The 27,528-nt window shown below is 41.0% G+C and overlaps 1 protein-coding gene and 1 non-coding gene across 3 annotated transcripts in view; one reads left to right on the forward strand and one right to left on the reverse strand.

Moving 5' to 3' along the window:
• Window positions 1–9,608: 9,608 nt before the first annotated feature.
• Window positions 9,609–27,528, reverse strand: part of DNAJC27 (DnaJ heat shock protein family (Hsp40) member C27) — a 29,858-nt gene continuing 11,938 nt past the window's right edge. Inside the window, exons 4-7 of one of the 2 annotated variants that reach the window (XM_045549177.1) lie at window positions 22,296–22,460; window positions 21,565–21,687; window positions 16,692–16,852; window positions 9,609–13,383 (exon numbers count right to left, since the gene is read on the reverse strand). In XM_045549177.1, the coding sequence (XP_045405133.1) occupies window positions 13,251–13,383; window positions 16,692–16,852; window positions 21,565–21,687; window positions 22,296–22,460 (582 nt within the window). In that variant the 3' untranslated portion in view covers window positions 9,609–13,250. The remainder of the gene's footprint in view (window positions 13,384–16,691; window positions 16,853–21,564; window positions 21,688–22,295; window positions 22,461–27,528) is intronic. The other variant, XM_045549178.1, reaches the window with a different exon arrangement.
• On the forward strand, window positions 25,626–25,687 carry LOC123637611. The gene has a single exon (XR_006734965.1). It is a non-coding gene; the product is annotated as a U7 small nuclear RNA (small nuclear RNA).

Raw genomic sequence — 27,528 nt, forward strand, 5'->3', positions numbered from 1 at the left:
ACAGAGCTTTTCTTTAATAAATTACAAATGATGGAGTTTTCAGGCATCTGCCCTGGGGTAGCACCAGAAATGTTTTAGGCAACTGGATTATGTCATAGTCGTTAGGATGATTTCTGTCTTAAATTACTCCACACTCAATTTAAACAGTAGAGCAAATGTGTTACCTCTATAACAAACAGTCTTTGGATAGGCCAGGTCTAAAGTCAGTTCTTGCGGTGACCCAATGACACCTTTAAGGTCTGTGCGTACTTTCCATTTTCTTCCCTGCTGCCCTCAGGGTAACAGCTTTGCCATCACGGGCTCCCTCTCCTCATGGTTGCAAGGTGGCTGCCACAACTCCAGCATCACATGCAAATATGACATTGTTCAACAGAAGAAGGGGAACAGTTTCTCCAATGCCTCTTTCAGCAGTACAGAATTCTTTCCCAGAAACTCCTTAGAATGCCCATTGTGCTTTTTGGTGAGAGTGGGGTCACGTGCCCACTTCCAAAGTAACCACTGGCAGTAAAACTGCTACCACTGTCATGGCTTCCATCATTCATGATTTACCACTGAGCTGTGCGGTGGGGGACAGACACCTGGACAGCAGTAGGACCTTCCAGCAAGGAAGGAGGGAGGAAGAGCTATTGGGTAGGCCAACAACAGTGTTGGCTCTGATGCCACTCAAAGGCCAGGCCTGAATCCTGGCAAAGCCACATAAATTTCTTGTCATTTTCCTGGGAGATTTTATAAACCAGGGAAATGCTTAGACAAATTTCATCGAGAAAATCACACCAAGTTCATTGGCTAATGAGCAGTGTATCTGGATGCTAAGGGCACCCCACCTTTCTCATTTCCTTACTCTGTTAGGAACATCAACATTCAGTTGTATTCTGTGACTTTTTTCATATTTGGTTGAGAATTCTTGAAGTTGAAGGATCTATAATGTATTTCACAGTTCAGCGACAGAAGTTATTCATTCATTCATTTACTAAATACTTGTTTCGCTTTTATTAGGCATTAGGGACACCAAGATGGGAAAAGGTGAGGTCCTTGTCTGTCAAGAGGAAAGATATTGGGGAGACCCCTTCCCTGCTGAGGAGAAAATCTACTAAATGTACCTGGGCAGCAGAGGGGAGTCCAGGAGCATTCCAGAGGAGGAGTGATTTGAGCTGCATATAAGAGTTGAGCAAGCGTTGGCCAGGCAGAGGGGGAGGGAGAGTGTGGGGAGGAGGGCAGCACGGCAAAGGCACGGCCGTGACCCCCAGGGAACGCCAAGCTCCACGTGCCCAGAGCATGGAAGAGGGTGAAGAGGTGGAAATGTGCAGACAGAGGGCAGAAGCAGGCCGGGGCCCGCCAGGCTAAGGCCGTGTCGTGCTGTGGCAAGAGGACGGGCCCTGAAGTCAGGCCCCAGTTTGAATCCAGGTCCCACTGTTGCAATAGCTCAATGGTCGTATTAGTGTCCTAGTGCTGCCCTAACAAATTACTGCAAACCGAGTGGCTTAAAACAGGTTATTCCCTCATGCTTCGGAAGGGCAGAAGTCCAAACTCAAGGTGTTGGCAGGCTGGCTCCCTCTGAAGGTCTGAGGGAGGATCCATGCCCTGCCCCTCCCCAGCTCTGCAGCTGCCAGCAAGCGTCAGTTTCTCAGCTCGGGCCTTCAGGACTCCAGTCTCTGCCTCCGGCTTCACAGGCCTTCCTTCTCCATGTGCCTCTGTTCCCTCTTCTAAGGACCTGTCACTGGATTTAGGGCTCACCTTGATAGATCTTACCGTCATCACATCTGCCAAGACCCTGTCCCAGATAAGGTGACATTCTGAGGTTCTGGGTGGCCTGTCTTTGGTGGACTATTAATGCAACCACCATAGTAGTCTTAGGCGATTTACTTAACCTCTCTAAGCACATTTCCTTATCCATAGTACAGGGATAAAATATGTATCCTAATGGGTTATTGTGAGATTCAAATAAAATGCTTTTTAATAGCTTAGGAAGTACTTGGTCTATATTAAGTGCTCAATAAATGGCAGGAACTTGGACTTTCTCCTATAGGCAACAGAGGGCTTCAAAAAGTAAGCATTTGAGGAGGGGGAGAAAGAAGTTGTCCTCTTTTTGACAGCTGTGTCCCGATGTAACAGTCACAGTCTCTTAGCATAGAGGTGCTGCGGAGCTGCAGCTGCTCCCTCCGGAGCAGTGATGGTGACAAGAGTGTCAGTGTGGAATGAACACACAGATACGCCCAGGGGTGGGGGCTGCCCAGAGCCACTGAGCCTGTACATCCACATCCATCTGAAAACCCGGAGTTAGACAGCGCCCCTGCCTGCCGTCCTAAGACCATTCCAGCAGTGGAGGCGGAGCCCAAGGCTGGGAAAAAGAAGGGAAAGGAGTGAAGTGAGAGAAACCCACAGACCTGCAGAGGGCCAGAGCTGGGAGGGTCGTGCTGCCCAGAGAGACCCTCAGAGATGTGTTGATAAGAGAGCAGAGGCCTGGAGAAGTGCAGAGGCTGCCCAGGGTCCCTCAGTTTTGAAGTACAAAGCCAGATCTTGAACCCAGGACCTTTTCACTATGAAACACATGTTCTTTCCTGTCACTTGTCCAACTAAGCAGGAAAGAGATTTAGTGGAGGGACATCAGGGGACAATAAATTATATGTTCTTTGAGAGCAGAGACTGTGTCCTATACCAGGGGTTCTCAAACATTACAGTGCATCAGAATCACGGTGTGGGCTCGTTCAAACACAGATTGCTGGACCCCAGAGAATCTGATTCAGTAGGCCGGGGTGCATTTCTAACAAGCCGCCAGGTGATGCGGAAGCAGCTGGTGCTGGGATCCGACTTTGAGAATCACTGTCCTGCACATTTCCTCAGTTCTGGAAGCGCCTGCTGTGTTTTGCAAATTGTAGGTGCTCAGTAAGTCCTGTTGCAATGAATCCTGTGCTTTTAAAATGAAGCTTATCTCTCTGGGTTATAAAGACTACCAAAGACTTCATACCAACTGATAATGTTGACTGAGGCGGATGGTGAGTTGTCAGGTCTTCCTACCTAGTACTTTAAATCATGATATAAATTAGTTTCATTTCCACTGACTCTATCCCAATAAATATATTTTACAAACACCCAAACTTTGTTTCATTAAACATTTCCTAGCAATATGGTGGGTATACTCTCTGGTTCAAGATTTAAAAAAAAATTTTTTTTTAAAAGACAGAGTCTGCTCTACCGCCCAGGCTGGATTGCAGTGGCATCATCATAGCTCACTGCAGCCTCGAACTCCTGGGCTCAAGCGATCCTCCTGCCTCAGCCTCCTGAGTATATGGGACTACAGGTGTGTGCTACCACACCCAGCTAGTTTAAAATAAATTTTTTTTTTGGTAGAGATGGGGGTGTCACTATGTTGTTCAGGCTGGTCTTGAGCTCCTGGGCTCAAGCCATCCTCCTGTCTCGGCCTCCCAAAGTGGCTGTTGTAAGACTGAGGAGCTTTGGGGCACTGGTAACTTCATCTGGTCTATAGGGAAAATCACAAGAAGTGAGTAACCTTTCTGCCTCTAATAGTGAAAATGGAGTGTGGTTTTAAGAGTCTTTAGTGGCAATATTTCCAAATTAGTGAGTGCCTCACTGTGAGGAGTCCTGTGAGAGATGAGACTGAGACGTCATCCCTGCCCCAAGAGCTGACAATCTGGTTGAGGAGATGAGACTGGAGGGCGGGGTCTTAAGGGGTGTGAGGAAGGCTTAGGGACTGGAGGCTGTATAAGAGCCCTGCCCACTCACACCCTTTCCTGGGGTCAACACAGCACCAGACTGGACTTTGTTGTCATAGCTTGTGACAGTTTATTGGCTGGAGTATCTCTTCCCAACTTGAAAATGACTGCAGTGATAGTATTTATACCATGGAAATTGGGCAAAAGCTACAATTCAGGGCTTCCCCACTGCCCTCCCTGGGAGCCAGTTTGCCAGTACACCAGTAACTCCTCAGGCCTCACAGGAAACATCCAGGTAGCTTGGGAGGTTGCAATTGCAAGGGAAGCCTGGTGTGAAGTTGGGTCTGGCGTGGCACAAAAGCCCTACAGTGGTGATGGCTGAACAGGGGCCTTAGGAGATGGGTCTCAAGGCTGGGTTGGGGAAAGGGGCCCACCCTCCATGTGGGCAGGGCGCAGAGCAGGAGAGGCCTAGGGCCAGCCTGGATGACTAGGAGGACAAGTGCTTGGACCTCAAGCCTCGAGGCCACAGAGGGACCAATGACATCGGCAGCAGATCTCAACAAGTAGAACCAGCCAGAGGGTAGGGGATGCAAATGGACAGAAAACACTTCTGCTGGCCGGGATGAGAGTCAAGGCAGCCCTGCCCCAGCTCTAGATCTCCCCTGAGGAAAGTGTGAGCAGGAGGGGATTTTGCATTTAAGTTTTAATCTTGAGTTGATTGTGTTTAAACCCAGAAGTAACTAACTTACTTTCAGAGACAAATTTTAAGTTTTCCCATCCGTGGTGAAAATGTGAGCTTGGGGAGCCAAGACAACTCCCATTTTATAATAAAGGTTGTTTTTCAACATCTAAGTCTGGTAGACTTGCTACTAAAAATTTCAAACCTGTGACATCATTTCAAACCTTTCTAAAATGAGATACCATTATCACAATTTCATGTAATAAGAATTTAAGGGTTTTCTTTAAAAGAAGGTTCAGCTGGATGTGGTGGCGCATACCTTAGTCCCACCTACTTGGGAGTCTGAGACAGGAGGATCACTTGAGACCTGGAGTTTGAGGCCAGCTTGGGTGACAGAGTAAGATCCTACCCCTGCTCAAAAAAAAGAAAAGATGGTTCAACAATGACTGTTATTTTAAACTCTAGGAAAAACTTGATTCATTAAATAATTTTTTTGGTTTTTTCTCTTTTTTGGGGGGTGGGGGTGTAGAATTATATGCAAGAGGTCTTGGGGACCTAGTTTTTATTTTCTTTGTAAAATTTCATAAATTAATAGCCTTTAGAAAGGAACTTATGTATTATTTAACCAAATGGCCTCACCTTATAATAGAGGAAACCTAACCTCAGAAGATGAATCTGCTTGCTCGAGGCTGCTCCGTTAATTAATGGGAGAAAGGAGATTCTATCCCAAGTCTTCTAATTTCAGTTCTACTGCTTTGGTGTTATATGAGAGTGAATTTACGGATATGTAACTACATTAAGTGGATGTGAAACTCCAGCTGGAGAGCACTGATTTGCTATGTTCACTTTCCAAAAAACTTTTAAGGGACTAAAAGCTTTTTTCCCCTTTAGTCTGAAATTTCTACTAATGGAAAGAAGCAGGTTTTAATTACAGCCTAGAGCTACCATGGTGCAGCATAGAGGTCCCGCAAACAGCCTCAGAGTGAGTTTTTTTCGTTTTGTTTTTTAAACTGGTGCTTTTTAGTTTTGGTTTCATGCAGCTTTTTAGATGATCACAGCGCTGTAGTTGACATTCACTGGGAAAACTCAAATGATATAGACAGGAATAGGGCAAAAAGAGAAGCCATCCTATCCCCAAACTAAATTGCCCGCCCTGGAGACAATCACTCTTTGGTGAATAGAAAACATCTTTTCCTGCTTAGTGTTAGTGATTCGAACACAAATGCCAGCCCAGGGGTGCGGTGGGGAGGGAAACAGCCCTTTTATAGCTTCTTGGGTTTTAACTGTGACGAAAGAATAAGTTAGGGACATGAAAATCACCCAGAAACAAAATTCTTAGGGTGTTTTCCCCAGTGAGTTCTTAGATTAACTCCCTATTGCTGCTTTGGGTGGATGTCCCTTAAGATAGGATTTTCAAGCCGTTCTATAGGCATCAGAAGTTCTGAGAGTTTGTTCAAAATTTCATTAAAAAAAAAAAAAAACCCTGTTAATAAACACATCCATCCAGGCATATGATATTCCATATTTTAATGCACTCATGTTAACTCTCTCTTGGTCTGGGCACACCCCAGAAGTTTCTGTCATTCCTCCGCACACATGGAGGATTTGAACTTGTGTCATTGATGAGGAAAATTGTACCTCTGCGGTGATCTTTTAAAACCATACAGGCTTCTTTATGTCCATTTACGCAAACTGTACAAGCAGGTACAGTATAACTTACCAGTGTGAATCAGAATATTTCAGAATTTGGACCCTGAGGCTGGTAGTGTAGAATGGGAGCCTGGGTTCTGAAAATGGGCGGTCAGGTTTGAATGCTTCCTGTGTGGCCTTGGGCAAGTCATTTTACCTCTCTGAGCCTCAGTTTTCTCATCCGTAAAATCGGGATAACATTATGAAAATAGGCCGGGCGCAGTGGCTCATGCCTGTAATCCCAGCACTATGGGAGGCCGAGGCGGGCGGATCGTTTGAGCTCAGGAGTTTGAGACCAGCCTGAGCAAGAGCGAGACCCCGTCTCTACTAAAAATAGAAAGAAATGATTTGGACAGCTAAAAATATATATAGAAAAAATTAGCCAGGCATGGTGGCGCATGCCTGTAGTCCCAGCTACTCAGGAGGCTGAGGCAGGAGGATTGCTTCAGCCCAGGAGTTTGAGGTTGCTGTGAGCTAGGATGATGCCACGGCACTCACTCTAGCCTGGGCAACAGAGTGAGACTCTGTCTCAAAAAAAAAAAAAAAAAACAGTAATGAGATTTGATCCTGGCTCCACTTAACTTCTTTGAGCCTTAGTGTTCTCATTTGTAAAACAGATTATATATGGCCCTAGTAAAAATTAAATCAGAATAATCTAGATAAACCTTGACCAATAGCAACCATGGGGTAAGCAGTAGTTGTTTATAATAAATATTAAATACATAACACCGTAAATGTTGGTTTTGTATGTTCAAGTTTGGGAATGATGACTTAACTCCACACTCAGTTTTCTGAGCTTAACCAAAAGTATCAGCATTTTGGTTCAGGGTGGAACGAGTATGAGGTAGGTCATTATGGACAAGCCTACATTTAGTATTTTGATTTGTGTGAGGCCCTGTATCCCTGCTTTCTCAATTTTTTCATCTGTCACTTGCCAAGGTTCTGCTGGCCAGCACAATACCAACATCCCACCTCCATCCTCCTACCCCTCAAAAAAGTGATTTTAGATCTTTAAAAGCCCAAAAAATAAACCAAAAAAAGAGAAATATAGGGTTCTGTCACTAAAAAAACAGTTGCTAACCACTGATTGGAGCTTTTCTATTTGCTCTCTGCTAATCAGAATGGAGACAGTTTATTCTTTCTTTTATTTTCCTTTTGATCCACTAAGATGCTTGCTTTCCTTCAATATTTATTCAATTAATCTTTCATTCTCTTCAACTCTGAAACCAGCAGAATGTAAGACCAGACCCTCTCAATTTCTGTCATAGCTGATTTTTACTTTCTCTTTCCTAATACAAATGCTTTCATGGGCTGCACCTGCTGATTTTATAAATATCACTAACAAGTAATTGTTTTGGATGCAGGGAGAAATTTTCTTAAAGTCATAGCATTCTTCAGAATAGTCAACTGATCAGAATTTTAACTGGGTGATATTATAGGTACACACCCTTTGGATAACTAAAACAACAAACTTAGATTTTAGGTATTTTCCCTCAAAATGCACACAAACTTATCAACTGTTTTGGAAAAACACATTAATATTTTCATTATAAATATAAAAATTTTTATATAAAGAAACTCCTAACTAAAGGCTAGAACTATTTCCTTCAGGCCAACATGAAAAACTGAGTTTTGCATAATGATAATGGTTGAGTCAATACATACAGCATTTTAACAACCTATATGATGTTCAGTATGTAGTAGCAATAAGAGTATTAATTATGAACTTGTATATCTTGAAGAATTTTCAAAAATACAAACTTGCTTCTTCAGAAATAAACCTATAGAAAATAAAACCTAAAAAAAAGAACTCTTTATCTTTGAGACAGGGTCTCGCTCTGTTGCCCAAGCCAGAGTGCAGTGGCATGATCATAGCTCACTGCAGCCTTGAACTCCTGGGCGCAAGTGATCCTCCCAGCTCAGCCTCCTGAGTAGCTGGGACTACAGGTACATGTTACTATGCTTGGCTGATTTTTTTTTTTGCAGAGATGGGGTCTCCCTGTGTTGCCCACGGTGATCTCAAACTCTTGGTCTCAAGGGATCCTCCTGCCTTGGCCTCCCAAAGTGCTGGGATTACAGGTGTGAGCCATTGCACCTGGCCTGGAACTCTCTTTAAAACACAAATTTTTTAAAAATGAGACTAGAATGTAAGCTCCATATGGCAGTGCTTTTTGTCAGTTCTGTGCTCTGTTGTATCTCCAGTGCCTAGAGCAAGACCTGACACACAGTAGGTGCTCAGTAAATAAATGGGGAACGAATATTTTAATAATAAAGTTTGATTAAAAATTTAAGCAACTAGAGGCACCTCGGATAGGCAAAGGATCAACTGGAAACTAAAAAGCCAGATAACAATTTTGCATCTTAAATTGACCCTGAAGGAAACTGAATAAGCCCAATTTTTCTTTTCCATTTACAACTGGTTACTGGTTTATAACACAGCTAAAGACTCCAGGTGAGAAACACCAAGTAATTGGATATACTTTAATATATACAATGTTATAATATACTTACGAAATGTTAGACCAGTCTACAGACCACAGCTTTCTCATCTTGCTGACGATCCTTGATGGCTATTATTTTCTAATACTCTCTTAGCTGCAAGTAACAGAAAGCAGACTCCAACTAACTCAAGCAGTAAACAAGGGGGTAATTCACTGGAAGGATTCTGGAGTGGCTGATGATCTTGATGAACGACCAGTTCAGGAGCCCTCCCTCAAGGACTAGAGGGAAAGGCTTAAAGCCATCAGGACGCTGCCGCTCTCTGAATGCCTGCTTCACTCTCTCAATTTTTTTCCATGAGTTTGGAATTAAGGTTGCCACATAGGCAAGATGACTCCTGTTTTCCTCTCCTGGGAGGAAATCTGTCTTCCTAGCTCCCTCCCAGGTAGGGATGCTAATTGATTGAGCTTGGGTCACATTCCCATCCTCTGGACTGATCTCTGTGGCCAGGGAAGAAGGATGGGTCCTGTAAGATTTTGAACATTTTTGCGCATGTTTCCCCTTTAGAACATGTTAGCAGGATGGAGGGAAAGAGCAGTTCCCCAAAAGAGGAGTGGACTACTCTCAGGAGAGAGGTGGGCTGGGCAGATAAAACCATCAATGTTTGTTGTGCACAATGTCTGTCGTTGACAATGCAAAGTAAAGCTCTAGTTTGCAGCCTTCAGAGATAGGCGGCCTCCTATGGACTGGGCGTAGAAGACTTTCACTTTCACATCCTGGGGTGATAACACCCCTGTGACTTAAGGGTTCTTGTGGTCCAGGGACCAGTTAACTGAATTTATTAGCCAAAATCTGCACTATTGAATTAACAACAATTTTGTTTGACTTACAAAGGCTAACATAGTATCAGTATCTTTCTTTAAGGGATCGAAACACTTTTATCAAAACTTAATAAGGTTAGAACAGCCATGAACCAATGAATAAAATTTCCTCCATTCTACTGATGGGAAACTAAAGATGTTCTTACCGAGGGTGGGTCACAGTTCGTGAGGAACTGGATTGGCTTCTAGCCTTGTATGTTTTCCATTAAAGACCAGTGTCTCAACAAATAAGTGCAGCCCACAGATCAGTGTTTGATATTTGGCTTTACTTTATAAAAATACACAACTTAAATACATATGACACTCTGTATACAAGACATAAACAACTGGTAGATTTAACATTTTCAGTTATTTAAACAGAAAGCAAATATGTAAATTACTTTGTAAGAGCAAAGGCTTCATTTATAGACTCTGCATTCACACTCAAAGGGGAAGAATGCCCAGGGAGCAATTAATGCAGGAAGCAACCAAAACTGTCCAACTTTCCAACAAAAGTTGTCATCTCACCAACAGGGCCTTTATTGCACAGCTTAATATTGCACTGCTTGTTAGACATAATCTAACTTATCCACATCACAAATGTAAGCTTTTGTTTTCTCTAGGAAAGCTTAGTGGAAAAACCAATGTACAAACAGTATTAACTGCATCTTACAATTGTGCTAAATACCAATTATGGGAAGGATAAACCTCTCCACTTTGCAAAGCTTGCAATGGTTAGCTATATTTTGCAGCTAAATTCATTTTCAGTTTTCCAAAAAACGTTGGCAGACACAAAGTGAGCTCCATGGGGTTCAGTGGTGAAGGAGACAACATTCCCAAACCTTCTGGAATTACTTGTAAGAAGGGCATTGTCACTGTCAAAGGCAATATGCACACTGTACAGCTATGGTTCTACCCTTTCTAACTAGAGACTGAAATACCTCCCTCCTCCCTGTGATGCTGTCATTGTTCTATGGGGAACGGCTACATTTTTTTTTTTTTTTTACTGATTCAGAGCTTGCAGGGCTGCTGCTTACCACCCTGGCGACCCTTCAGAAATTTAGCTGCCGTGTCTATGGCTCATTTAACTAACAGTGAATTAGGTGCTAGTTTATAGGTATAGAGAAATATTTACCAGTTGAGAATTCAATATATGAGAACACATTAGAGTAAGTTTCCTGAGGTAAATGTAAGTCTTGAAGAATGGTGTGCAATCTATGGAATTACAGTGGTTTATCTTGGGTAGCAACACAATGGCCCTCAAGGCTGGACTTTTAAATTAAAAGAATAATAAAACCAAGGACACATTTATATGAAGAAATAAAACGACAATTCTGAAGGAAAAGAAATATTAACAGTTGAGAATATCAATCCAAAAGGAGGCACAGCAAGAGGAACAGAGGAACAAAGGGAGGGTGAATTTTAAAGTGCTTAGGTAGGTTAGGCAATTAATTTGAAATGCCTCTAGGGATTTCTAACAAGTTTAAAAAGTGTTATTTCTTGGTGACTCAGATGTGGAAGACATGGCTTTTCTTTAATAACAGCTGTTCAAACTTTTGCTCTTTTTTGAAAAACAAGATTCTCTATAAAAAAAATTTTTAGCCATTGAAATTATTCTGCTAGTTGTTACTTAGTGATGTATTTTGCAATCCTAACTGGCTGAAGAATTTTTCATAAGATTGAACTACAAAGTACATATTTGCACCAAGAATTTAAATGAATTCATAGAGGTCTGTAAAATTTTGCATGAAGTTAGTACCAAAAAAACTTTCCATTGCAGATCATGCTTTGTTATTTCTTAATATTCTGCAGAAGGATTATGGAAATCAGAAAAATTCTAGGACCTTAAAACCTTTCTCATTTTGTTCCTTTTACATATATGAAGTAGTATATGGCCATCCTTAATGTTAATAATGAAGGTGTTGGAAACTGAGTCCCAAGGCCTAAGCATCATAAGCCAGGGCTAAATTTCACCAAGTCATTCATGAGGAATGAATGGAAGCACTTCATAAAGAATCTGCTGTAATTGCTCATCTGCATAATACAGTTGAACGAGGTGACCAATCGAGTATTTAGTAACAGTGATGAAAACTGGCATCAGCTTTTATCCAGGGCCATGTACTCAGCTGTCATGTCAATTTGTGCTGACGCTGCCATGCATGATCATGTTTGAGTCCATTAAGCATGATGAAGGCCTTCCTTAGGCTAAAGGATTTAGGTCCAGAAGAACTCTGGGTTGGAGTTCTCTGGTCCCAGAGGCTAATTCAAAGGCCAGAGGAAAATCTCACAAGAAATCACAGATCTCAGTTCAGAAAACAAAGCATTTTTGATATCATCAAGATGAAAACTTATACTGTAAAACAATGGTCTGGCTTCCTGATGACACGTGCAATGCTGCCTAAGCACAGTCACACAGGTGAAGCTGCTTTGGCAGAGGTAAAAACCAGAAGACTGAAGTGGGCTTGGAGTATAAGAAAGTGGCTATTCTTCTTAGGTGGTAAGGTAGATGCTGTAAGCAATCAATATGGGATAGCTTTTTAAAATTCTCAGGACAGTAACATTTTATATACTTTAAAGCCCCAATTAGTGCAGTGTGGATGCAGCTAAAAATATGAGTAATGTAACAAGAGTGATGATGTAATAAGCCAAGTCATGAGGCTAGTTCTAGAAGGGCTGTAAGAAATGCCAGTCCTGATACTCCTTGTAGACTGAGGAGCAGACTATGGCCAGAGAACGTATTTTATAATCTGCAGTTTAAAAAGATTACTCTCTAGAAATTTGCAGCCCAGGCAAAAATTAAAGATTCCTCCCGGCACAGGCCCTGAGATCTTCCCCTACCACCATCCAAAGGATCCACACTTGTCTCTGGTCAACCAGGCCCAGGTCAAGGCTTGGCAGGGAAGATGGAGGAGGCAGTGGCCAGAAGCCAGGGATTCAAAAGAGAGAAATGATGGCAGATGTGGGGTGTAAAAAGATGAGAGGAGAAGAGAAGAATGGGGGGGAAAGAGGAAGTAACACTGGTGAAGAAGCAATGAGAGGCCAGACTTCTCAGCAGCAGCCCTGCCTTACCCGCCTGCCTGCGGGGGATGATGAGGGATAAGAAAAGGGATAAGCCTCCCACGGGGACTGTCCGAGTGCATCAGACTCACCCCGAGCTAGGCTGGCCCTTCCTTCCAGGTGTGGCCTGCAAGTACTTCCATCCCAGGGCCTGATTGCTCATTGCCAGGGGCACAGCGCTGGCTCCTGCTGCCAGCAACCGTTTCTATGGCAAGGATGAGCGGCAGCCAGTGGACCCAGACTTTGTGGCTGCCGCTGCCTTTCCTCACTCAGGACCGGCTTGTCTCTCCCCCTGGTGGTTGGAGAGGGAGAACAGAGTGACTGTCATAAAAGAGAAACTCAATTCAGAATTGTACCGGCTGCTGAGATTCATTCATCGCAATTTGCTTACAAGGTCACACCAAAATTTCAGTGGTTCTGATGTTGTCTGCTTCATTTTTTGTAATTTCCTCCTCTGATGATGAATTTTTTAAAAAAGAAAAACGTGAAACATTCCTCCTGTCCCTCCACCCTCCGTCCAGAGACCTTGGGAACTTTCCCAAGTGAAATGCCTAAGGGATGCTATAATTACGAGCTTACAACTGAATGAGAAAAAAATTCAGATGATCTAGAGATATGAAATTAAGCATAGTGTACATGTGACTCTCGGTTCTCTTCCCTTCATACACAGGCAAGTCATCTCAGTAAGATGTCCGTGAAATGGTAACAGACACCTGAATTACTGATTTACAAATGACAACACATGAGTGAAAGAGCAGTGAGCTTATGTGAAGGAAAACTCCATGTTGGCTATTTCACCTTTAGGGAGAGTCTGCTTGCACGCCAGTCCCACACTTCTTTCTTTTTCTCTGCTTTCTACTTGATGTTTTTCAGGAGGACTGTCCGGGCATTCACAACTGCTTTGAAGGCATCTTCACTTCCAGGTGCTACACATTTGTCAGGGTGAAGAAGCACAGCAAGTTTTCGATACGCTTTATTGACTTCATCCCTGTGAAAAGAAGCCAAGTTCTATGTTAGTAACAGGGTTAGGCCAACCCACGGCATGTGAGCTGTTTGGATACACCTAGTATCTCTCACAGTGGGCATATCCCAAATAATCATAACTCTTTCTCAAAGGTGGGACTAAAAGACATAAACAACAGACAAATAAGTCATATGTAACATACAAATAGAAAAAAATAATACAGTACAAAGTAAGTACATAAATGCTAAGGAAACGCTTAGCAAAAGAACGATCACATGAAAATAGGCAGTACTTGGCACCTCATAGACACTCAGCAAATCTTTGCAGACTGAAGAAATAAGGGGTAGGCATGGCTCTGGGAGAGAACTGACGGTGGCCAGGAATGGGGCAGACCAAAAGCAAAACAACCAAGACATTGTGGTTTGATAAACAATCTCATGACAAATGGGCACTGGGAAAGCTGTTTCTCCAAGTTAGGAAACAGGTAGGAGGTTGTTACAATAACCTAGACATGAGTACAAAATTTAGATTATGGTGTTTATGGAAGCAAACAAGAGAAGATAAAAGGGATAATATAAAAAAGGAAATGGCAGAAGTAGATGATGAGCGAGGTGTGGTGGTTCACACCTGTAATCCTAGCACTTTGGGAGACTGAGGTGGGAGGATCTCTTATTGCCAGGAGTTTGAGACCAGCCCCAGCAACATAGCGAGGCCCCATCTCTAAAAAAAAAAATAGAAAATTAGCCGGACATGGTGGCGTGCACCTGTAGTCCCAGCTACTCAGGAGGGTGAGGCAGGAGGATTGCTTGAGCCCAGGAGTTTGAGGTTGCAGTGAGCTACGATGATGCCACTGCACTCTAGCCTGGGTGACAGAATGAGACCCTGTCTCAAAAGAAAAAAAAAATTGTAGATGGAGTTCCAGGGGCACAAGCAATCTGAGGTCCAAGGAAGATGGTGACACCACTGACCAAGCAAGGGATACTGGAAAGGGGTAGCTGAGTTACAGTAAAATCACTGGGACCAAAGAAGAAACAAGAGAGGGATCAATATTTTCCCAGGAGGAAAGGAGCAGTAACAAAGCTTCTCCAAACAGGCAGTTGCTGTAAACCAACAGTGCTCCAGGAGACAGCTGCAGGCTTCTGAGCTTCTCAAAGAGCAGGAACTGGCTGGGCAGGGGCCTGGAGACTCCCCATCCCTGTCCCCCACTGGTCATCCGCAGGTATCAGGTCTCCTAGAAGGTTCTAAGTACCCAGTCATTCCCCTGGTCAGACTGAGCTCAGTCTCTACCAGATAGTTTCATGTCCCATTTTCTTTTTGTAATTCAGGGTGCCAATTCTCCTGTAAGCACAGATATGGTGGTTTGCCAAATGCCTTGGCCTTTCTCTTTTATTTTTTATCAGAAGGATTTCTAATTTGGCTCTCCAAAGTAGGGAGATGGTCTTTTGGTCTTGGATGTGATGGAAAGTTTTATGTATCAACTTGGAGAAAATGAGGTCATAGGGTCATGTTAGAAGTTCTCCATGTCTTAGGCATACATCTAGGGCTTTTTCTGCTTTTTGCTCTTAGAGGAGTCCTTCTAAATTTTCGTGTTTTAACCTTGAGTGTAGTTTTTCTACATATATAATTTTGACATTAGATAACAAGAATGACATTCTCCCTCTCTGAAGAAATTCGAATTGCCAGAATTCTTATTTCTCCCAAAGACCCTCTCTTCTTGAAGTGGGGGTAGCACCCTCTCTGCCCCATGATGGAGTCTTGGGCAAGGTTCCTCCGGCCACTCTGCTTCCTGAGGAAGCACATCCACATGGGGTTGGTGGTTATGCCTGGTCCTCTGCACTAAGAATACCTTTCAAGATGTCTAGCAGGAGAGTCTCTCAAGGAAAATTTTTGGAGAAACAAGATTGATTCAGTCTTTGTGTGTAACAAATATATTAATTCTGTTAAAGACGAAGATTTTCTTAAAGTTCAAGAACCAGTAAACATAGCATAAACAAATATCAAAACTCTCTGTAACTTAAGAAAAAAATGCTTTAAGGTTTTCCCCAAATGTGCTCAATGCCATATGAAATTAGTTTGATAGACCCAGAGGAACAAAGGGAAGAGAAGTACGTACATGTCCATATCAGTTAAGGATGTGAAAACTATGCAGGGCCCGTTAGCTCTGGTAGATTCCAATTAACCAAAGTGATTAAATAAGGAACCAAAAGTTTCTTTTTCCTCAATGAATATGGTTCTAAGTACATTAATAAGTAGATAAAGTAATAGTTTCTTATGTTTAGAGCCAATATCCCTTGGAGATGGGCACAGAAGAATTTATTATAGAATTAGACTATGGAGGTCTAAAAAGACATTTAAATGATACCAATAAACTGTGTGCTCTATACATGAGGTCCTCTGAATGCCTTCACGTGGTTTAAAGCACCTTCAATAATGCCTGGCAAGTTAAGGGTAACCAATAACAGTCTCTCTTCCCTCCCCCTCTTTCCTTCTGCTATGAGATCAAAGTAGAGAAGAGATACTTAATGCTTTGGGTGCTGCCAAGGCAATTTCAAGACATACTTTTTGCTTTTGTGAGAATCAAGGTAAAAAAGCAGGAAGGGAGGAGCACGGGGAGGGGAGCTAGCATGCAAAGTATGACCCTTACAGGTTACAATATGTGTAGTAACGGCAGTATTACACTGTTAAAGATTATGTAACCACACTGAATAATTATTTATTTTTGCACATGCAACAAAGAATAGTGATTGTAATTTTTTCCTGAATAATTCTTTTGACTAAAATAATTAACATAAACATACACATAGATGAGGAACTAGCAGGGTTTTGAGGAAGACGGAGACAGAGACAGACTGACACACTGTTCCAGGGTCAAGAACCAATTCTACCACTCACTCCTGGGGTTCTTGGACGTGTTTACTCTCACTGAGTGCCAGTTTTCCCACCTAAGAAATGAAATGTTTGTGCAAGGTGATTGCTATCACTCTTTCCTCCTCTAAAATTTTATGATTTATGAATGCTTTTGTTAGGTATTTTTAAGGTTATATTAGCTTCAAAGCTCTTGCTCAACACAGACAAAAGCAGAGCATACCATTTCATGAAGTGTTTATGCATATACATGACATAATTCCCTTACCCGGCAACTGTGTGCTCGCTTTTATTTCTTTGATATTCAGTTAATTCAATGAAGCAGAGTCATTAAGTAATCGAATATATTTCCACACATCTTCATATTTCCAGCCAATCAGAAGAAGATATATGGCACCTACAATTTGGGTGATCGAGTCCTTCTAGATGGTGTAACTCAGCACTAAGTATCCTAGAGCATTGCTTACCTTGAGGCCCCAGGTTTGACACCCAGCATGTCCCAACTATCTTTACTATTTCGAATTCTGCGAATGGTGTCTGCTTGTTCTTTGGTGAAACTAGCACTGCTATTTGTGGTAGGACGTTTCCCGCCATTTTCACATAAATCAACTATGGATACATAAAAGGTCTGCAAGAAGAAAACACATTCCAGAGCAGAACTGACTTTGCGAAAATAGGAATTCCTTTTAAGCAACAACTTAAAGACTTTTAATATATTCCAATAACTCTTAGAAGTCATGAATAAAGCAAATATGTCACTTGGAAGATTTTTGCTTTTTCTTTTACACTATTTAAATGTATATATTCGTATATTTTAATATAGAAAAAGTAGAAGGAATAAAATTAAAATGGCTCATAATCCTACTCTCAAATAACCACATTTGAAGTTAAAAATTAATGGATGAACACTGTTAGAAAAATTCAAATAGTAAAGTGTAAAATAAAAACTGTCTCCTTACTACTCAAGTTCCTGTCCTCAAGGTAACCATTGTTAATATTTTTTTGAGTATCTTTCCAGAAAAATTTTCCATCAGTATACCAGTATATACATAGATCCACATTCTTTAAATATTTACATAAAAGGGATCAAATGAAACACACTGCTTAGCACCTTGCATTTTTTTCACACAATAATACATCTTAGAATCTCTCTATAGCTATGTATAGAGACCTTTTCATAATTTATTTAACCAACTCTCTATTCTTGGACAAGTCAGTTGTTTCTAGGTTTTTTTGCTACTACAAACAGTGCTTTAATGAATTTGTGTGTGTGTGTGTATACTTTTTTGCACCCCTGTGGGGATAGTGCTTTAAGATAACTTCGTAAAAGAAGAACTGTTAAGAGTGTATGTGCATTTTAATTTTTGATTTTGACAACTGTTGTCCAAAAAGGCTGTATCAGTTTCCATTCCCATCACTGAGGATGAGAGTGCTTATTTCCCCATACCTGTGTTAACACTGGGCATTATCATACATCTGAATTTTTGCCAATCCGATGTATATCTCATAGTTTTTATTTGTATTTCTTAAATTATAAGTGAAAGTAAGTATCTTTTCATATGCTTATGGACTTTTTTCCTGCAAACTTCATATTTTTTTATCCACTTTTACTATTTTTTAAAGTGAAAGCTATTTTTTGGTCCTGCTCATGTTTCACATTCTGTGTACTGTTACTATTATTGAATAACTTTACCCAAAATATTAATTTACTATCCTATAGCTGCTTTTAAATTGACATAGCTCTTCTTCCCTCAGTTTCTTTTTAAATCTCTTTCTCTTTTCAGATTCTTCTATAGTTCCTATTATCTTCTAAAATTTTTCTTTTTCTTTTAGACTTCTCTTTCTTACCTCTAGTTATAGCTAATCATCTTGGTAACCTAACAAGAAGTGTTGATATCCGAGATGGGATGGATGTCAAAGGAAAAGCCAATAGAGAATAAGACACAAGAAGTATTAACTTGATTTGAGTCTATCATATAATATTGCTCTCTCTGTTAACAATGTCAGTCAGACAAAACCAAGTTCCTTGTTGACATAAAGTGTCTACTAAGTAGATAGGAAACAAAGAAAATATTTATTAAATTGAACCAGCAGGAAAGCACTCCTTCTATGTGCTTACCTATAGAATAGTGTTATTATACTCTTCTTGTTAGCTTTTTTTAAACAGACTAATTCATTCATTAGTTCTACCCCAGATGTATGCAAAGGGGTAAAAGCCATAAAAGGAATCACAGTTCACAGGTGTTTGCCAGTGGTGTGTATCAATAAGGTTTTCTTCTAACTTATGAGTTAACCTGAAATACAGATACTCATAGATTTCTGAGGGTACAAGTATTCATTCATCACACACATGGTTATAGAAGACAAGCTGTGGTGTGATACATAGAACACTAGGATCGAAGTCCAAAGCCTATTTAAATTTCATGTCTGAGTTCTGTGCATGACAGAGTAATGGATATTGGACTAGATCTCCTCCTATAAACTAGGACAAATTTTGAGGCAACTATTTTCAGACAGTGGACAACAGCAAGTGCAAAACTGCTCCCTGAGAGGTAAGCCCCACAGGCACCTGGTTCTCTGCCTGGAGTCCATTTCCTGACCATGTCACAGAGAGCTGGAATCTGAGCAGACACAAAGCCCCATTGAGCTAAAGAGGCAGAGATCAGAGTTTGAGACTGCTGAAGTGGCTAGAAGGTGCAGAACAGAGCACTGGAGAGAAGAGAACTGTACAGAATTAGGCCCCAAGTCCGCGTAGGGGTTCCTCAAGAGTTCTGTAGCTAAGGGCTAGGCTATACATGCATAGGGTGAAATCACCTGAGGCTTACCAGATAATATTAATAGCTGCTATGGTGTTGAGAACAGAACTAATACATTGATGTCTAGTGGTGCTAGGGAAAGAGCTATCCTAAGGACACTAGGGTTTGGCCTTGCCAGAGTGAAGAGATTGTCATAACACCTCATTAATGGCCCTAACATCTAGCTAAAGCACCAGAGAAAGATTGTGCCTCAGAAGTTATAGACTTACCCTAACAAAACCTAAATCAAGAGCTGATGAGATGTGCATGAAAGATAGAATTGGGAAGCTGAGTCCTGCCAAATGAGAAGGGCTTGGGAAACATTTTGGGCTTCCTTCAAATCCTTGCTATTAAAGCAAAAAACCAAGCCTACACAAGTTCGCTGTAATCTGCCAATAATTGAACTGCCTCCTGAAACAAGAATCAACATTCTTCTGAGGAAGAAAAGAGAATCTAGAATTTCCACAATATATATTAATATTATCTATAATGTCCAGTGCTCAATCAAAAATCACTACTCACACAAAGAAACAAGAAAATGTGATCTATAGGCAAGGAAAAAAGTAGTCAATAGACACTGAACCTAAGATGATTCAAACGTTGGACTTAGCAAAAACTTTAAAATATTTTAAATATTTCAAAGTAATAAAGGAAACTATATTCTTAATGAGTGAGCAGACAGAGAAATCTCAGAGAACTGGGAACTATATGAAAAAACCAAATGCAAATTCTAGAACTGAAAAGTACTGAATTGAAAAATTTACTCAGTGAGTTTAACAGCAGATTATCAGTGAACTTGAAATCAAATCAAGAGACTATATAATTTGAAAAATGCAGAAAAAATGGAAGAAAAATAAACATAGCCTCAGAGACTGTGGGACAAAATCAAATGGTCTAATATACATGTAATTGGAGCCCAAGAAGGAAAAGAGAGTGAGAATGTGGCCCCCCAAAATTTAAAGAAATAATCATAAAAAAGCTTCCCAAATTTGATGAAAAACACCTACCTACCAATGTTAGAAACTCCAAAAATCCCAAGTAGGATAAATATGAAGAGAACTACACCTTGGCACATCATAGTATAACTGCTAAAAATCAAAGATAAAGAGAAACTCCTAAAAGCAGCCAAGGGATGGGGGGCAGGCACATTATGTACAGAAGAATATGAGTAAGAATAATTGCTAACATCTCTGGAGACACAAAGGCCAAAAGTGAATGGACTGACATCTTCAAAGTGCTGGAGGAAATTTAATCTTTAACAGTTACATCCCTTGGACAAGTTACTTTACTATTCTTAGATGCTGTCTATATGAAATGAGAATAATACCTGCCACACATTGTGGTTCCAAGTCTCAAATGAAATGAAACATGTAAACTTCTCCAGAATTGTAAAATACTATTCAAGTGGTTAGGTATCATTATTGCATATATATATGTACAAGCTCACATAGGTCTATGTGTTCAAAAGAATAGAAAGCATGGCAAACCAACTTGACTTTATTTTATCTTGAAATAGAAGCTATTTTTGCCCAATTCAGCCTGTCAGCCAAGAATGAAACCTGTCTTGTAGTAGGAGGAGTGACAGCTTGTGAGAAGGAAATGTAGCATAAAAGATTAAATACAATCCCACTCAATAATTAAGAACAACTCTTTATAGCATAGCTACATTATTTGAAATGCTAAAAATTCCCAAAATATCAGATATATTCATAAGAAGAAAAATACATTATTCATGTCACCACTTCCAAATGTATCCATAATTAAGAGTTGATTTTATAATTTATTGTCTTAAATAGCCTCCTTCCCTTAAAATTATTCAAGATTAGTAGGCTTTAGGAAGTGACCATCTATTCAGGCTACAATGTGAGCACATCCTTCTATTGCCTGTTTCATTGGTGAGACCTTATTTTTATGTGTAACTGGCTGGATTCTGCAATGATAGTCTCCTATTCTCTAGCTGCAGCCCTGTGGGCTACAATATAGGATTATATTATCTGTGCCAAGGCAATTTTGTCACAGAAATGCTTCCATTTGATTATGCATACAAACGTAACACCATTAACCAAAGGTAGTTTTTGAAGAAAATCCTTGTCCCACTTAAGTTGTGTATACTAACTGTCATTAAACTCGATCATCAGAATCACCCGGAGAGCTTTGCCAAAATATAGATTTTTGGGCTCTGTCACAACATAAAGCTTCCAGTAGGTCTAGAGCCCAGAAATATGTATTTTGAAGAATTTCCCCAGGTAATTCTCATGATCAGCCAGGTATGGTCTAAAATAGCAGACAGATCACACACATACACACACACACACACACACACACACGCACACACACACACACGCGCGCGCGCACACACACACACACACACACACACACACACTAGCAGACAGATCATACACCCTCTCTGTCACCAGCTGCTTTGAAAAGAAAGACCTTATTCTAATGAGAAGTTCTTATGATTATTTTGCTTCCCACAATTTAAACTACAAATTGGCATGGTTGGCCTTGACACAAACCTTAAAACAACAAAATGCTGGGTTACCTGGAACATCTCATTGATTCCTTCTCCAGTTTGTGCTGAAGTTTCAAAGTACAAGAACCCTTTGCTTTCAGCCCAAAGACGCCCTTCACTTTCATCTACGCAGCGGTGCTTGGTACAGTCAATCTGAAATAGAAAGTTGGGGGGCACAGAGAAGATTCCAACCTTGTCTCACTAGAACAGGCCCAGTGAGGTCTTTGTCAATCCTTTACTGAGGCAAAACTATTCTTAATGAACATCAGCACCGGTGTATAAAATTACCAAGGCCAAAAGAGACTACCCCTCCCCCAAAAAAACCCAAGTAATATTGAATATAGACTGATTTTCTGTGGCAACAGGACTAGTGCCTGGTTATCCCTTGGGAAAACAGCTGCTACTGACCTCAGTGAAAGTTGGCTTCTGGATATTTGCCACACCCTCAGGCCATAGTCCGCTTTCCATACCTTTCCATAGTATACATTTCACCTAATTAATGCTCCAATTAGATCAGAGTGTGATTACTGAGATTCTCACCAACATCCTTCCCCAACTATAGTACCGGAAAAAAAATGGATAAAAATCCTGACACACCAGGTTTGGGGTTTTTGTTTTTGTCTTAGGGACATGTTTTGAAAGGTTGTTGATGCATATATTACAGAATAAGGAAATTTTTCTTTTCTTTTTATCTGTTCCCCAATACTCAGAGTGCTGCTCTTCCGCTAGAAAGCTAAGCATATCATTTCCAAAGCAGTTACCTTGTTGGCACACACTACAAATATAATATTTTCCATGTTTCCATGAGGTCCAAGCTCTTGCTTCATTTCTGCTAGCCATGCATCAAGGGCATCAAAGGAGTCTTTCTGCCCAACATCATAGACCAGTATCACACCCTGTGTGTCCTTGTAAAACTCATTACGAACCTTAAAATAAAAGAACAGATGCATAAAATGTAGGCTTTGTGATTTTATAAGAATGTATCTCACAGTCATTAACTTGGCAAATTGTGTTCTTTTGTGTATTCATAGTATTTGTGATTGTATCTCAGCATCTACTGATCTTTAGAGGACTTTTTGTAGAATCAAGGTAATATAATAAAAAAAATCTATTAGGAAGGACTCATAGTCGAAAACAATGGCCTCCTGCCCCATCACCCCTTCCCACCTCCAGTTCCACTCCCCAGAGGCAATAAATCTGTAATTGATGCTAACAGACCTTAAAAGAACACCAGTGATATAAAGTTCTTAGGAAAAATTAAGAAGGTAAGTGAACAATTAAAAAGAACTTAAGGCAAAAATGACACAAATATCAGCAATGGGCACAGCCATTTATTTATAACATCCCAAAGCTGGCTTTCCCCAAGGTGCTAGGCAGAGCTTCCCTGACTCTTGGGTCTGTACACCAACTTCAGAACTCCAAACTCAGAGCCTCAGTGTCACACAATGGAAAAGAGCACAGGCTCTGGAGTCAGACACATCTGGGGTCACGCTTACTTACTAGTTGTGTGATCTTGGGCAAGTCACTTAACCTCTCTGCGTCTCAGTTTCCTCATCTGTAAAATGGGGATAATACTACTTACTTCACAGGGTTATTAAGAGGATTAAATGAGATAATGAAGGCAAAGCAGTTCGCATGGTGCCTGGAAAACAATGTATATTGGCACCTTCTCCCTTTCTTCCTTGCATTCATTCTCTGATTGTCCTTTGATGTTTCATTAGAAATGGCATTATCAGCTCTGAGGTATAGCTCCAATTCTGGGAAGAAGCAGCACAAAGGACAGGGCACACTCAAGTGACGGAGGCCACAAGAGGGGCAGCATTGACAGACTGGGGATTTCAGGACAAAATTCCAGAAAGAACCTTGACAGAGGCCATATGTTATATGTTCTTTTTTCACAAAATTCCAGTATGTACTCAGACTCACGCTGGATATGTAATAAGAAATGAAGACATCTTACACACATCAAGCATGGGTTTCTGAGCACAGACAGACACCTGGACCAAGAATATAAGTGTGCCTATTAATTTACAGAAACTTAAGAAGCTAGCCCCTAAAGCTAAAACCAATCAAATGAGAAAGAATTGAAAATGACGAAGACCAAAGTTTTCTCCCTCAGGACTCCTGGTCCTTGGCCTTCCGCAGCAGTCACCAATGGGCTCTCCCTCTTCCTTGAGACTCTTGCCACCTTGGTTCCCACACACCACACATTTCCTGGGTTCTTCAATTCTCTTTCTCACCAACTCCTCTTCTTTCCAAACTCCCACTCCAGCCCAAAACCAATTCCCGAAATCCTGTCCTGGGCCCTCGTCCTTTCTTTTTGAATCTTTCCTCCCAAATCAGCAGCGTTAACCACTTACACAGCTTCGACTGTGAGCATCTCCAAGATGAGCCCTCTCATCTGAGCTTCCAGACTGGCATTTCTAATTAGCACTACACCCTTCCAGCTCAAAGTCCTGCTGGGATCTCAAATTCAATATGTACAACAGGAAGCCCTTCAACGTATTCCTTCTTAAACTATTCCTTTTCCTTTTTTTTTTTGAGACAGAGTCTCGCTCTGTTGCCCGGGCTAGAGTGCCGTGGTGTCAGGCTAGCTCACAGCAACCTCAAACTCCTGGGCTCAAGCAATCCTTCTGACTCAGCCTCCCGAGTAGCTGGGACTACAGGCATGTGCCACCGTATATATTTTTTTAGTTGTCCGGCTAATTTCTTTCTATTTTTAGTAGAAGGTCGGGTCTTGCTCTTGCTCAGGCTGGTCTCAAACTCCTGAGCTCAAACGATCCGCCCACCTCGGCCTCCCAGAGTGCTAGGATTACAGGTGTCAGCCACCGCGCCCGGCCTTAAACTATTCCTTTTCTTAAATTTTAGTGATGAAAGTAGCACACCATTCTCTGAGCCATTCAGGTTGCAGGCTTGGTGCTAACCTTTGCTGCCTGCCTCTCCCTTTATTCAGCAGACTCAAACAATCCTAGAAGCTACCTCTGCCATGTTTCTCATACCTGCCACTTCTTTTCCATTTTTATTTCCAACATTATCTCTTGACTGCACCACTGCAAAAGTCTTCTAAGTAATCTTCCTAGCATTATTACACAGTGTGTATATTTATTTTTCTACAGTCTTGGCTCAAAACTTCTTTAGTGTTTCCCCACTGCCAACCCTCTAAAGTTCCAACTCTCTTAAATGATGTTGAAAGTTTCTGATCAGTCCCACACCAACCTCCCCAGTCCTATCCTCCTACTATCCCCTGACCTTCAGACTGGATGATTTCTCATTCCCAAACCTTCCCTTGCCTTCCTACCTCCATCTGGAACAGATATGTCTTTATCTTTACTCTTTCAAGGCCTAGTTATAATGCTGTATCTTTCATGCAGCTTTTCTGCCCCCTTCCTTACCACCTAGCACCCTACCCCTGCCAAAGAGAATGTAACCTCCATGTCCCTTGGAATACCACTGCGTTTTGTACTTCTAATAGTGCTGATGTCACTTCCTGCCCAGTGTTACAGTTACTAGCACATCTAGCTGTCCTCCCCACTAGACTGGAAGCGACGTGAAGGCATGCATCTTGATGCATCCATCCTTGTGTCACCCACAGGGCCTAGCAGATACAGGAATACCTCGCTTTATTACACTTCACATCACTGTGCTTTGCAGATATGGCATTTTTTACAAATTGAAAGGTTGTCACAACTCTATGTCAAGCAAGTCTATCAGCACCATTTTTCTAACAGCATGTGCTCGCTTCATGTCTCTGTGTCACATTTTGGCAGTTCTCATAATATTTCAAACTTTTTAATTATTATTATATTTGTTATGGTGATCTGTGATCAGTGATCTTTGATGTTACTATTGAAAATGTTTTGGGGTGCTACAAACCACGCCTATATAAGATGGAACTTAACTGATAAATGTGTGTGTTCTGACTGCTCCACTGACCAGCTGTTCCCTCCCTACCCCCTCCCTCAGGCCTCCCTATTCCCTGATACACAACAATGTTGAAATTAGGCCAGTTAATAATCCTATAATGGCCTCTAAGTGTTCAAGGAAAGAAAGAATCACATGGTTCTCATTTTAAATCAAAAGTTAGAAATGATTAGTGTTATAGCTCTTTTAGAATTTGTCTAGTAGGTTTTCTGGTCCTCACCAGATGACCCTTTAAAAAATAAAATAAAATTTTCAAAAAGCTAAAAATGCTTAATTTTAGTGAGGAAGGTACATTGAAAGCCAAGACAGGCTGAAAGCTAGGCCTCTTGTAACAGACAGTTAGCCAAGTCATGAATGCAAAGGAAAAGGTCTTGAAGGAAATTAAAAGTGCTACTCCAGTGAACACACGAATGGTCAGAAAGCAAAAGAGTTTTATCATTGACATGGAGAAAGTTTTAGTGGCCTGAATAAAAGATCAAACCAGCCATAACATTCTCTTAAGCCAAAGCCTAATCCAGAGCAAGATCCTAACTCTCTTTAATAAATTTTGTGAGGGCTAAGAGAGGTAAGGAAGCTATGGAAGGAAAGTTTGAAGCTAGAAAAGGCTGATTCATGAGGTTTACGAAAAGAAGCCATCCCCATAATGTAAAAGCACAAGGTGAAGCAGCAAATGCTGATGTAGAAGCTGCAGCAAGTTATCTGGAAGATCTAGCTAAGATCCTTGATGAAAATCTGAAGCTAAACAACAGATTTTCCATGTAGATGAAACAGCCTTCTACTGGAAGAAAATGACATCTAGGACTTTCATAGCTAGAGAGCAGTAGTCAATGTCTGGCTTCAAAGCTTCAAAGCACAGGCTGACTCTCTTGTTAGGGGTTAATGCAGCTGGGGACTGTAAGTTTCAAGGCTCATTTACCATTCCCAAAACCCTAAGGCCCTTGTGAATCATGCTAACTCTACTCTGCCTATTCTCTATAAATGGAAAAACAAAGCCTGGATGACAGCACATCTGTTTGCAGCATGGTTTACTGGATATTTTTTAAGCCCATTGTTGAGAACTACTACTCAGAAAAAGAGATTTCTTTCAAAATATTACTGCTCATTGACAATGCACCAGGTTACCCAAGAGCTCTGCTGGAGATGTACTAGGAGATTAATGCTGTTTTTACATCTGCAGCCCACAGATCAAGGAGTAATTTTGACTTTCAAGTCTATTATCTAAGAAATACATTTCACAAGGGTATAGCTGCCACAGATAATGATTCCTCTGATGGATGTGGGCAAAGTAATTTGAAAACCTTCAGAAAGGATTCACCATTCTAGATGCCATTAAGAACACTCATGATTCATGGGAGGAGGTAAAAATATCAACATTAACAGGAGTTTGTAAGAAGTTGATCCCCACCCTCATGGATGACTTTGAGTGATTCAAGATGTCAGTGGAAGAAGTAACTGCAGATGTAGTGGAAATAGCAAGAGAACTGGAATTAAAAGTGGAGCCTAACCATGTGACTGAATTGCTGAAACCTCATGATAAAATTTTAATGGATGAGTAGTAGCTTCTTATGGATTAGCAAAGAAAGTGGTTTCTTGAGATGGAATCTAATCCTGGAGAAGATGCTATGAACACTGTTGAAATGACAAAGGAGTTAGAATATTACATAAACTTAGTTGATAAAGCAGTGGCAAGGTTTAACAGGATTGACTCCAATTTTGAAAGTTCTACTGTGAGTAAAATGCTATCAAACAGCATCACATGCTACAGAGAAATCTTTCATGAAAGGAGGAGTCACTTGATGTGGCAAAGTTCACTGTTGCCTTATTTTAAGAAATAGCCACCCCAACCTTCAGTAGCCACCATCCTGATCAGTCAGCAGCCATTAACATCCAGGCAAGCAAAAAAGATTACAGCTCACTGAAGGCTGATCATCAGCATTTTTAGCAATAAAGCATTTTTTATTTTTTAATCAAGGTATGTACATTGCTTTTTTAGACATAATGCTATTGCACACTTAATAGACTACAGTACAGTATAAACATAACTTTTATATGCACTGGGAAACCAATAAGTTT

Source organism: Lemur catta, chromosome 4 (genome assembly GCF_020740605.2).
Source record: "Lemur catta isolate mLemCat1 chromosome 4, mLemCat1.pri, whole genome shotgun sequence".
Lineage (NCBI taxonomy): Eukaryota > Metazoa > Chordata > Mammalia > Primates > Lemuridae > Lemur > Lemur catta.